The 12,529-nt window shown below is 37.2% G+C and overlaps 1 protein-coding gene across 1 annotated transcript in view; it reads left to right on the forward strand.

Moving 5' to 3' along the window:
* Positions 1-12,529, forward strand: part of LOC130551589 (NACHT, LRR and PYD domains-containing protein 14-like) — a 30,831-nt gene that overhangs the window by 632 nt on the left and 17,670 nt on the right. Inside the window, exons 2-13 of the mRNA XM_057329315.1 lie at positions 4,306-4,402; positions 4,499-4,632; positions 6,349-6,416; positions 6,527-6,646; positions 6,768-6,863; positions 9,932-10,060; positions 10,382-10,513; positions 10,708-10,742; positions 10,960-10,994; positions 11,370-11,451; positions 11,718-11,783; positions 12,242-12,302. Coding sequence (XP_057185298.1) covers positions 4,306-4,402; positions 4,499-4,632; positions 6,349-6,416; positions 6,527-6,646; positions 6,768-6,863; positions 9,932-10,060; positions 10,382-10,513; positions 10,708-10,742; positions 10,960-10,994; positions 11,370-11,451; positions 11,718-11,783; positions 12,242-12,302 — 1,055 coding nt within the window. The remainder of the gene's footprint in view (positions 1-4,305; positions 4,403-4,498; positions 4,633-6,348; positions 6,417-6,526; positions 6,647-6,767; positions 6,864-9,931; positions 10,061-10,381; positions 10,514-10,707; positions 10,743-10,959; positions 10,995-11,369; positions 11,452-11,717; positions 11,784-12,241; positions 12,303-12,529) is intronic.

Genomic DNA, 12,529 nt, shown 5'->3' on the forward strand with positions numbered 1-12,529 from the left:
CAAAGAAATTAATTATTTGCAGTTATGCAACTTTTCATTAGTGATTTGGAATTTATTGAAAAGTCGCAAATATATGCATTTTATTGTATCATTATTGTGGCAGGTTGTATTCATGACAAATGTATTGTAAGATACCCAGATAGCACAATCCATCTGGCTTACGTCTGCATTTACATCTGCAAGACATCTGCAATACATAGTTTGCTCATCTGCAATACGTCTCTGAGACGTCTCAACGTCTGTAATACGTCTGCTAAAGATCTGGAGATCTGCTGCGTAAAAACATCTGCTAAACATCTTAGAAAGAGCAGCTTTACATCCATTCTAAATCATAAACATCTTACAGACATCTTCTAGAGGTCTATATGACGTCTGACAGCAGACTTATTGCAGATGAGCAAACTATGTATTGTAGATGTCTTGCAGATGTAAATGCAGACGTCAAATAGACGTAAGCCAGATGTATGTGTGCTATCAGGGTAAATTGGACTCTCCCTGGTCATTGTTTTAGATTGAGATCATTGTATTTTGTATCTGCCCAAAACCACTAGGATAGAGTGCTGCAATAGAACAGAAAGCTGATTGTCTTAAGTTATATGTAGTTATATGTGCAGGGTCACATATACACTGATACACTCACTAATATAGCAAATGTAAAATTACAAAATTCCAGTCCTTGATTTTGATTGGTCAGTGACTTCTGCACCCAATGATTCTGTGGTCAGACAAGTTCCTATAGGGCGTGTCCAAAAGAGTTTAGCACCAACCCTATAGGGTTGTTCCTTGCTCAAATTGAGGCGGAGGTGGTGCCATCCAGACGATGTGCACACACGGGCAGATCAGAGGTGGACAGTAACGAAGTAAATTTGCCTGAGTACTGTACTTAAGTACACTTTTTGAGTATCTGTACTTTACTTGAGTATTATTTTTTCTGAGTACTTGTACTTTAACTTGACTACATTTGAAAGACAAATATCATACTTTTTACTCCACTACATTTATAAAAAGGTCCAAAAGTAGAAAATGGTTTCTATGCAGCGGGGTTTCCTGTGTGCGCAATTTATCTGGCTTGCGATCTGCCAGGACCTTTTACTGTTGCCAAGTATTTCAGTTTTTCTAAGCTCTCGGTTTTCCGGCAAGCTTTGAATGGCCATTTGGCAGATTTTTTTAACGCAAATCTGGCAACTCTGGGATCTTCCCCGCTAAACTAATGTAAACGTAGGCGCTGCTACATCGTTGATAGCGCTCTGAAAAGGCAAATAGAACATTAAAAGAGGAAAAAGGCAGATGTTAAAGTGTGGTGTAATCATCTGTGGGTTACGATCAGTCAAAGATCGTAGAAACATTGTCATGAAAATGATCGGCATAACGGCTAAACGGTAAATAAGCATCACATACACCTTGAGCTACACGTGCGTGTTAACTTCTGATCTGCTGCTATATCATTTAAAGCGATTTGGAAAATGAATGATGTTTTTACTGAAGTAACTACAGTTGAAGTATTCCTGTTGAAATAAAAACAATAGAACCCTGCCCAAAATACAAAATAAAATGTAATGGATTTAATGGTTATAAATGGGAATTGTACTATGGATACTTGTTGTCTACTTGTATGTGATGGATTCTATTGCTGGGATGGTAAATCCTATTGGAATAAAACCCAAAACACACTACAAAGAGGAATTTAATTTAAAAATCTCATTCTAATTAAAAAATTCATTGTTTTTTTTCAGCAGGGATGGTATTTGCATTAAAACCACAGTATCCACAAATTTACCATTTTCTAAATATAGGAACCATACTCCAATTAATAATCTTTAGTAAAACCACAGCAACTAAACATACCATAGTTTCATTATATTCATTATTATACTAGCTATAGTTTATGTTTGTAGTTAAATTATGGTAATAAGTCCAACAAACACATGGCTTCTACACTTTACTATTTACAAGAACCTTACTACTTACTGGTAAATTGCTGCTAAAACTGGTAAAGGGAATATACAAAATAAAAGAACACTGCTCATAAATACATATAGGCCTAGGGGGCTAATGAGGATAATAGGCTAAATGATCATACAGGATTATATCTACACTAAACATATGTGTGCTAAACATATACTGTAAAGCTCTTAAAGGAGTAGCTCACTGCAAAATTTGCCCCCATTGACTTTCCATAGTAGGAATAAAAACTACTATGGAAAGTCAATGGGGGCAAATTTTGAAGTGAACTACTCCTTTATACCACTGATACTGTGAGCTACTCTGTGTGTTCAGTAGGGTGCTTCAGAGGCACAAGGTATATGACAATAAAACAATGCACAACTGACATAAAGGAAATTTACTTTTAATACTTGAGTACTTTTAAAAGCACGTACTTCTGTACTTTTACTCAAGTAAGAATCTGTCTTTACAACTTTTACTTGTAGTGGAGTAATATTTGACCAGTAGTATCTGTACTTTCACTCAAGTAAGGAAGTTGTGTACTTCGTCCACCTCTGCGGGCAGTAGGCCTACCGTACCTGTAAAGGTGCTGTGTGTAATATTTAGGAGTATCTATTGACAGAAATGCAATGTAATATACAAAACTATGTCTTTAATGGTGTATAAAGACCTTACATAATGAAACATTGTGTTTTTATTACATTAATGAGCTATTTCTATACATACACCACATACATGTTGTTTCTACAGTAGCCCTAAACGGACAAACTGCTTTACAGAATGCATTCGGTAAATATGTTATCTTCTTCGGCAAAAACATGATGACATCTTAGTCCTGTATCAGCTGCAGTAGTGCTTCGAAAGGGAGGGGGAGGGGTGGAGCCGTTGGTTGCAACTCACAACCTCACCACTAGATGCTGCTAAATCTCCATATTGCTCCTTTGAGTAGATAATTTGATAAATCTAAATCGCTATATAATCAATAGCCATATAAAGGAAGCCCTTACATGAAGAAAATCGATTTCCTCTCTTTTTCGCTCGTTCCTCTCTCTCACTATTATTTACCAATTTATCAATACTTTGTATTATTTAGGGGAAATCTTATTTACCAGCTCATTCATATCCTCTGTTCTGCGGTTCACTTTGATTGATTCGCTGATTCTGGATTGATTCACTTAGTGGCTGAATTGTTTCAACTGTTAAAACGAATCAGTTCTAATGAGTAATTTGAATTTGAGTCATACTGATCATCACTTTCTGTTTTCACACTGCCGTCTGCCAATGCGAGTGAGAGAGCGGTGCAAGACTGTAGATTGTTTCTTCAATCTTTCCAATGTTTCTCTGTTTCGCCATTAAATAAGTAAACTTTTCCAGATCTTATTTTTGATGCAGGAAATCCATCTGATTCTGTACTGATCGGTTTGTGTGTTCATTGTTTTATTTGCACTTATTAATGATCTCTTCGCGAATTCGCGTGTGGAAAATGTAATCGCTAAACCATACAGTAACTGCCCAACTGAAAACATGACGCTAATGAGATGTCACATTTATTACTTTAAATCAAGTAGCCTAATTGTACTCTAATCAAGTAATTCAGTGTCAACTTTAATCAGATAAAATGTATTTTCTCAACAAAAAAATTGTGTTTGTGTTTGTTGAGTGGCTAGGAACTTTGGAAAACCACTAGCCACTTGCAGGATTGTGAAGAGATAAGCAATGATCTAGGATTAAACCTTGGTAACTAAATGCCCTAATGCAAAAAAAGTGCAGTTTTTGTGTTTCTCTCTGGTGCGGAGCAAGTAAATGGAGTTTAGGTTTTCAGTCCAGTGTATTTCTGTCTTCACATGCTATAGGAAATTTGATAATTACCATTTATAAAATCATGATTAGGTGCTTTTTTGTCATAAAGAATGAAGGAAGACATACTTGTTGCGTGTGTCTTGGGAAAATGTTATGGTTTTTAACCATACATCTTATACACTATAGTTTTACTGCATCTAGGCTGACTATTCTGGAATATTGATGACATTTTCACTATTCATAATATATGTAAATGTGTACTGATTTAATGACAAGGCAAAATGAAGCTGTTGCAGAAAAAAAGAATAAAGTATACCTGCGACAGCCAAACTCCTCCCATCCGTCATGTTTAAAGCTTTAGGCTGCCCTTCTCTGAAAAGCAGGGGGATGAAATGGAAGTTGTTTCCTCTGACTTGTGTTATGGCTTATGGATTTAGGAGAATGTTATTGTTTTCAATTTTGTGTCTAATTATTGATGTGGCAAGAAATAAGATAACATTTGTCTGTCAGTGTTTGTTTGCTACTATAAAGGTCAGCTGCACATTTTCTTATTTTCCCCAGTTCCATGTGGGTTGATAAATCAGGGGATGACATGCTACCTGAATACAGTTCTACAGACGCTCTTCATGACAGTTAAATATAGAAATAAAGTGCTGAGGTGAGAAACATGCAACATACTTATTAATTCAATGAACATCATACTGTTGTGCCAAGTGTACATAATTGATTCCACTGATTATTAAACTTTCTTTAGCCCAGAAAAGGACAGTGACCAATCCCCAGAGAAAAACATCTTAAAGGCACTGGCTAATTTATTCAGGAAACTAGAGGATGAAAAATCAGCAGTTGACACAAAAGAGGTCACAGATGCTCTTAACATCCCTGATGGTTAGTCTTTTTAAAAACACACAAAATTAGTACACAATACAAGAAACTTACTTTGTTGTGTGAAAGATTTTTGTAATATAAAGAATGCAGCTATTACTAAGATATAACAATGCACAGTGCATTCCACTATACAATAGACTCTATGCACGCAGGGTGATGACGTATGTTCGCTAAAATCTCAGCCAGTCAAGCAGGGGCGGATTTTGTTATTTGGGGGCCCTAGGCAAATCCATGTATAGGGGCCCTAAATATGTGCCATTTTACTTTACTGCAAACCTTATTTTTCTTCCTCCTCAAGGCACTCAACATTTTACCCCCAGTTAAAGTGACAGGGGAAAACTAAGCTTAATTAACACAGATACTCACTAATTAAACAAAAATGAAATATTGAATTCCCAAATGAAAAACATGGAAAAAATTACATCTGGGATTACTATATACAAAGTGTGCCATCTCTCCTTGTCATGCATTTAAATGTGACCAAATATCTATAGTAGTGCGTACGAATCGTTAGCACTGGACTGATTATGTCTTTATGTGCCCATCAGTCTCCGCAGCGGAGTCAAACAGTAACAGTAACATTCTACATTTTAACTGGCCCTCTCCTACCAAGCGCACAGCACTCTTTGTTTGACGGATGTTTAGGTCGTCAGTCATGATAACTGTGTTGTCGGTGTTCATAGAGAAATACTCACCGGCACATTATCATTGCTCGTGGCCGGGAGAGTGCTGTGTCTGGCGGAAGAGAGATGCGCTACTGCTGTAGGAGAAGTGGTGGAGTTTGTGTGGGGAAAAAGCAGAGACTTTGGCAACAATCTTTGTAAATCATCTTTTTTCCTCTCCGCTGGTGTAGCTGCATTTCATTGTTATTTTATTACCCTGCGACTTTAACTTCGTTTTGCAGCTAATGTACCACACAGTGACACTTTCACTGTGGGCAGTACTAACTCGGCCGCTGTGTTAACTTTCTCCAGCTAGTGTCCAACTCGTCTCACGCATATACGGTGCTAAATGAAATTGTCCACTCTAATCTATAATGGGGGGCGTGCCTTTGTACAGATGTAATAACCTAAAATGTTAACAGGGATATCCCTACTATTTTGATGATTCCTTGGGGCTCTACTTAGCTGCAGACATGGCTTATTGGTTAAGTCCACCCCTTGCTTTTGGGGGCCTCTGGGAGCTTGGGGCCCCAGGCAATTGCCTACCTTTGCCTAATGGGTAAGTCCGCCCCTGCGGCCAAGCCACTTTCGCTCTCATAGGGCTGAGGTCATTTGTCACCAAATGATAAGGATATGTTTTGTAGAAAAATCTTTCAAATTTCAGCGAACCGACAGCACTACAGCTGAGCATTGTTGAGTGCCTCTGTGATCAAGCCTCGAGTAAGTGCAAAAGTTTACTTAGTTTTTTATCATATTTGTGGAACTGTTTGGATAATTTGACTCACATCGTTGACCGTAATCCTAGGTGCATTTTGAATGAAAACGTCATTGTTCCCTATGGACGTGCGCTAGATGTAACTGAGCAGACTTAGACAAAACGTGGAAGCAATCGTGCATAGAGTCTATTCTACCCAATACTGAACAGAGCATTCTACTTATTATATTGGCACCCTAGGTAAATACGAGTGAAGAGGTTTTATAAGAAAACTTAATCATGTAAAACACATCCACCCAATAAAGCACTCACTACAGATCTTCTGCTTTTCTCTGTTAGTTTTTGAGCAACAGGATGCAGCAGAATATCTGCAGATGATATTACACAAAACGCCTGAGCCATCAACGGTAATTTCAGACCATGTTTTTTTTTTGTTATTTCAGGTAAATTATTCAATTATTATCTTACTTTCTATATTAATCGAGATAGTGGAGAAAAAATAACTGGTGATTCCTAGGTTTTTAGGGGTACCATGCAAACCACCACCAAATGTTATTCCTGCACAGAAAAATATGAAGCAGAAACAGATTTTCTGTCAATACCCATGTCTGTTGACAACAAAGGACAAAACGCTGTGGTAAGAGTACAGTGTTGACTTGTGTTAAAATAGTCTTAAATTATGACAACATGACTGAAAATCTGTTCACTTTTATCAAGACATCAAACGTTGTTAAATGCTATTTTATTTTTTAAAACAGCATGAAGCTTTGTATGCGTATGAGGACGTCCATGAGATGAATGATGAAGATCAACTTTACTGTGTTAACTGTGACTCAATGAAAAACATGCAAATTGTAAGTGTCAGTCATTTTACAAGCATCTTTAAGTAGCTGTCTGTCTGTTGCCAACTGCTCCTCATTCCTAAATTACATAATTGTATTCAGTTGTGTAGTTTTGGGGCAGTTCTCGGGATTAAGCCAAGAAACAGCAAGCCAAACAAATTTATTTTTATCGTGCATGTATTAAAGGTGCAGTGAACTGGCTGTTTTTATTGTTTTATACTATTGTCTGATGTCTACTTATGACGTTCACATGGTTTTTACATTCAAAAACATCAAAATCAATAAGTAATAGGCTATTTTCTACCCTGGTTTTGAGGCCGGCTGGAGAAACGCTGGGTTTTTAAGGGCGGGCCGCATAGAAGACTTGGGAGTAAACGCCCACTGCTATGATTGGATAGCAGCTTGCGTAGTTGACTTAGTTGGAGCTTTCTGTGAATTTGGTTAGACACGTAACGTTACGTAATTTGATTTTACTCAAATTTACGGACTTATTTCCTGGATGTGATGGCAAGGCTTTGCGTATAGTTTGTATAGCCTATAGTTGTATGGTGTTTAGTGATATATGACCGTACATGTCAGTATTTAAGACCCGCGAACCGGACAGAAGATCACCGCAATTGCGGGTCTCAAATGTTACGAGAGTTTTCATGATAAATAAACAAACACAAGACTCCCGGTGTTTTGTCGAAGTCTGTTCCCCCTATGTTTCCTCAGCGTTGTTCCTCATAGCGCCCGCTACGCAAACAGCGTGTAGAGGGCGGGCGCGTGCACGTTCCACTGGTGATTTTCAATTACCATACACATAACTAACCATTTTACAATGTATTTAAATTCATCCTTATTTATTTAAACGTATTTTATATTGCTTTTCAACATTTTGCGTTGTTCTACAAAATACATTTTAAAACAAACTGAACAGACCAAAGAATGGCTAGAAGTCATACAAAACAGGAAATGTGAAAATATATATAATTCATGGTATGAGAATATCTGGTATTTTCAACAAATAATTGAAAATCACCAGTGGAACGTGCACGCGCCCGCCCTCTACACGCTGTTTGCGTAGCGGGCGCTATGAGGAACAACTCTAATAGGAGGAAACATAGGGGGAACAGACTTCGACAAAACACTGTGCCATTCCTATCGAATCCAATAATGACAGCACAGCACTGCTTTTTCATTTTAGTCTCTCCGCAAATCCAGCGTCGACCTGTGACTTGTTCAAGGAATCCGCGTTGAAATGAAGCGAACAAGCGCTCAATGTTTTCCCCATGTGAGCTGGAACGTCTTTAGAAATGAACTTCAACCACACATTCCTACTGTCGGAATCCGAAAGAAGGTTATGCAGCGACTGTGTTCTTCCACAACCAGGTGTGGCAAGGAGGGTGAAAGATACTGGACAAGGACAATTAGTAAACTAAGCTACTCGACTATGCCACCCGGGAAACACCGGGAAATCACAGTTTAGGCACACAGGTTTACAGTCAGAGGTGGAGTGAGCATAAACGAAAACAAAAGTAGGTAGAAAAATATAAAGCTTTATTACAAATCACACAATCCAAAAGGAGGAACAATTTTGCACAAGGCCTCATCAAGTAACTTCAAACAACCAAAAGAAAACACAATTTGACCATCATATCAGTAAGGAGAGAGGTCGCCAGCAGGGGTCGCTAATTCGTCGCCCCACGCTCGATACGCCACTCTCGTGAAACACAGTTTGTGGACATCCACCCACAGCCAACGTCTCTCACCTTACCAATATGAGTTAACTGAAAAACAAAACCACAAACATATACACACACGAAAAACCAAATCAAATGACAAAATAATCAAAACAACAAAACAAAGAAGAAAAATCAAAAGCAATCAGTTATGTAGAGTCACAAAGACTAAAAGGAAATCAAATCTGCGTTCAAATATACACGGTAAACAAGAGTGAGGTTTGAAACACTCAAGTCGTTGGTAACCCTTCCGTGGTAAGAAAGACTAAGATGAAATTGCAAATGCATTCAGATACACATTGTACCCAAAGATGAGTTCAGATAACAATGGAGTCGTTGGTTATACTTGAAGTAGAAGAAAACGGCAAAGAAACAATGAAGCCCCGGGCAAAGCAGCAGTGCAGTCAAGGGATTTACTTTCCGCCCATAACGGTAACTTTGGACGTACAATCACCTGCCAAACATGAAACGCGTGGTTAAAAACAGTAACAGTTTACGACAATGATTAAAAAGGTCAGTACATACCAAGAGAGATTCACAGAGTCATCTTACGCAACATCCGAAATACGGGAGTGCAGATACATGTGCCTAGCAGTATGCCGATCTGAGCCCCGCCATACACAGCAGTCAAAGCACCAACAAACGACCATGCACCACTCGTTTGCGAGTGTGCGTTCCCGTGAAGGGCAGTCCCAAACAATTATGACGCATCCAGGTACAGAGCCACTCCAGTCTAATATACCCTGCCACGAGCCCGGATTGGTTTACAAATTTACCTCACACTAGCTAATGAGCGACCTGGCAATCCGTTGCCCTGCTACACAGGCACTGCACAATATTTTGCGATCTTTAACGGCATGATGCTTACACTCGCTCTATCTGGTTCCGTGCAGCTTGTGTTCAGTACTGTCATGCGGGCAGGGCTCGAGAAGTAGGTGTTAATATTCTTCTGTGGAGGCGGTGTTCAACCTGTCATAGATAGGTGCATTCCAGGACCTCCCGTTCGCTGAGCCTGGTGTCAATAACAGTTGTTATTTCAGTATCAAGGGCGTTTTCAGTTCTGACACTTACAGGATGTTCGCTTGAATACGATTCCCTCTTATACAACAAAAGCTTGGCTTAAAATTGTGGTCCTAGTTCACTGCACCTTTAAGATTGAATTGGCATGTGTTCTTGTGAAATATAGATTTATTCACATTTTTAAAATGCTCAGTTCTGTAGTTTAAACCATTTAAGCACTAGCAGCTGACTTCAATGTAGTGCATATGTTAGTTAATTATGATGTTGCCCAACTGTTTGAAAGTAAGGAAACATTTTAATAAATAGAGTGACCTGTTGTTGTTGTTGTTTTTTTCACAGGCAAATTACATTAAGGAATGGCCAGATATTTTGACTCTGCAGATAAAAAGATTTGAAATGACCTTAACACAGATGGGAGTTGACTATTGTAAAAATGAATATCAAGTTAATTTTCCTTCAGAAATTGAGGTAACGAAAAACAGCAACAACATTGACATGGTACACATGTACACAGTTTTTGCCTACTGGTGCTTGTTTAATAGGTATCTACTGTAAATGGACATTTGGATCCTTTATTTATTTCTGAAATGAAGTGAAATGTTTTTTAATAAATGAGAACAGTTTAAAAGCTTAAACAAGAAAAGTAATATTTTTCTCTTTTCTCCTTTGAATTATTTTTAATTTAAATTAATGAAAAGTACTCATATGACTATTAAGCTTGAACCACAACTTCAGTTTATTAGTACTATAGAGTAATGTGTTAAACACAATGTGTTCTTATCTGAACAGGTTTATGATCTAAACTATGAGTTGCATGTCATCATCAACCACCATGGCACATACAAAAGTGGCCATTATGATGTGTTTATTAAAGATGAGAGTAAAAAATGGTTTTATTTCAATGATCACATCGTTCAAAAGGTAATTTTTTTCTTTGTACAGTTGTATATTTACCATGGGGCATGAACAATCTTAAGCACAACTGTATGTGTGTACAGATTTAATATGCTGAACCAAGCACATGTCAGAGTAAATGTCTTTTTTTAGAAAATAATATTGAGATGTTGAGATACTTTCTCTCTGATGATTCACCCACCAAACCCTGTTTCTTCCAGGTTGATTGCACAACCACCGAGCTGATTAGGCACAGGTAGTATTCTTACAATAGAATTCCCAAAACATCTAAATAAATTTGGCAAATTCATAAATGGTCAATATGTCCTTGTCCACATAGAAATAACAGACTGTCCCAGAATAATGTGTGTGATATATTGGGTTAGGAAGAGCCAATATATTTTTGGCTTAAGTACAACATATACATACTCAAAGGTATTTTCATTGTTGTTGAAAGTATCTTTTATACACAGCTGTAGGTCTGCATATCTACTGATGTACAGATCAGGTGAGTGTTATTTTGTGCTACATTAAACTGAATTAAAAGTTTAATGTGCATTGTGAAAGTGTCCAAAAATAAAAGTTCTGTCATTTATTCACTCTCAAGTGGTTCAAAACTTGTATCTGACTTTCTTCTGTGGAACACAAAAGAAGATATTTTGAGAAATGTCTCGGTGGTTTTGTTCATACAATGCAAGTCAATGAGGGCCGATGTTGTTTGGTTATCAACATTCTTTAAAATATCTTCTTTTGTGTTCTGCAGAAGAAAGAAACTCATACAGGTGCCATAGAATGACATCAAATAAACTTACAAAATTGTATATGCGTTGAAACGGTATATAATTCTAATTGTGAACACACATTTATTGTAATCATCTTAAAGTGCCAGAAGAGTCTACAAAAGAAGATGAGAGGCCAAAGGAGCAAAATTGCAGACCACAAACAGAGACCAATAAAGGCAGAAGGTGGGAGGACATTCTTATTTACATTATATTGTATATTTAGTGCAGGTATTGCCTGTCTTTGTTGCAGCATTTCTTACATTTTTGATGTGATGTAATGCGTGTGTATTAGCAGTTTGTGATGATTATTATAAGTATTACAAGTATATAAGTAAAAATCTCAACATTCAACTTTATATTTTTATTCTAGATGGAACTGTGCATGGTGGAAAGTTGTAATGTCAAAGAAGTATAAATTGAATCAGTTTTCATGTGTGTAACATTCACAGATCTGATGATACGCCTCAAAGAACTCCTCAACAGGCTTTAGCTTCCGCAGAAAAGTGGGATGCAAGGTGGGTGATTATAAAACCTTTTAACTCATTGACTCATTTATTGTTATTATTTTCCCCCTTTTGCTGACAGTCAAAGATGGAGAAATATTACAAAATCTTTTTTGAGCAATTTATTTTTATTATCAATGTATGGTATATTTAAGACAGTTACCATGACAGGCTGTGCTTTGGAAGAAGCCTCTTCTTTCTACCAGAGAGAGGAATAACTATCTCAGAGGTTTACATACACAAGGCTCAAGCAAGTAGTTTAGTTTCTATATAGTAGTTTCTATAGCGCTCAATCTCTATACTCAATATGCATAACAAAAGAGTCTCTTGAACAAAACAGTCTCCAATATGCATATTCAGCATATTTCTGTAAAATAAAAAACTGCTAAAAAAAGAAAATCATTTAGGAGATGTTGTTTCCACTGAACCTGCCAGTTTTCTAAAAAGTAAAAAATGATTTTTACCTGCAGAGAGATCAGTCAGAAAAGGAAGAAGACGAAAAAGCCAGAAGATGAGGGTACCAGCAGTAAGGTAATTTGAACATGTACAGCTGGATACATGTTATACAGTACTGTACAGTACATTCTGAAAGTGTCAGTTTTTGCATTTTGATTACAGTCAAAAATGTACATTGTTATATGAAAAGCATTTTGTTTCCTATTACTTGATTCAGAATTAAAATACAATGTAATAACAATAATAATAAGGGGGAAAATGAATGGATCTAAATCTAAATGTTAGATTTTAGGATTCATAGT

This window comes from Triplophysa rosa, linkage group LG3, assembly GCF_024868665.1.
Source record: "Triplophysa rosa linkage group LG3, Trosa_1v2, whole genome shotgun sequence".
NCBI lineage: Eukaryota > Metazoa > Chordata > Actinopteri > Cypriniformes > Nemacheilidae > Triplophysa > Triplophysa rosa.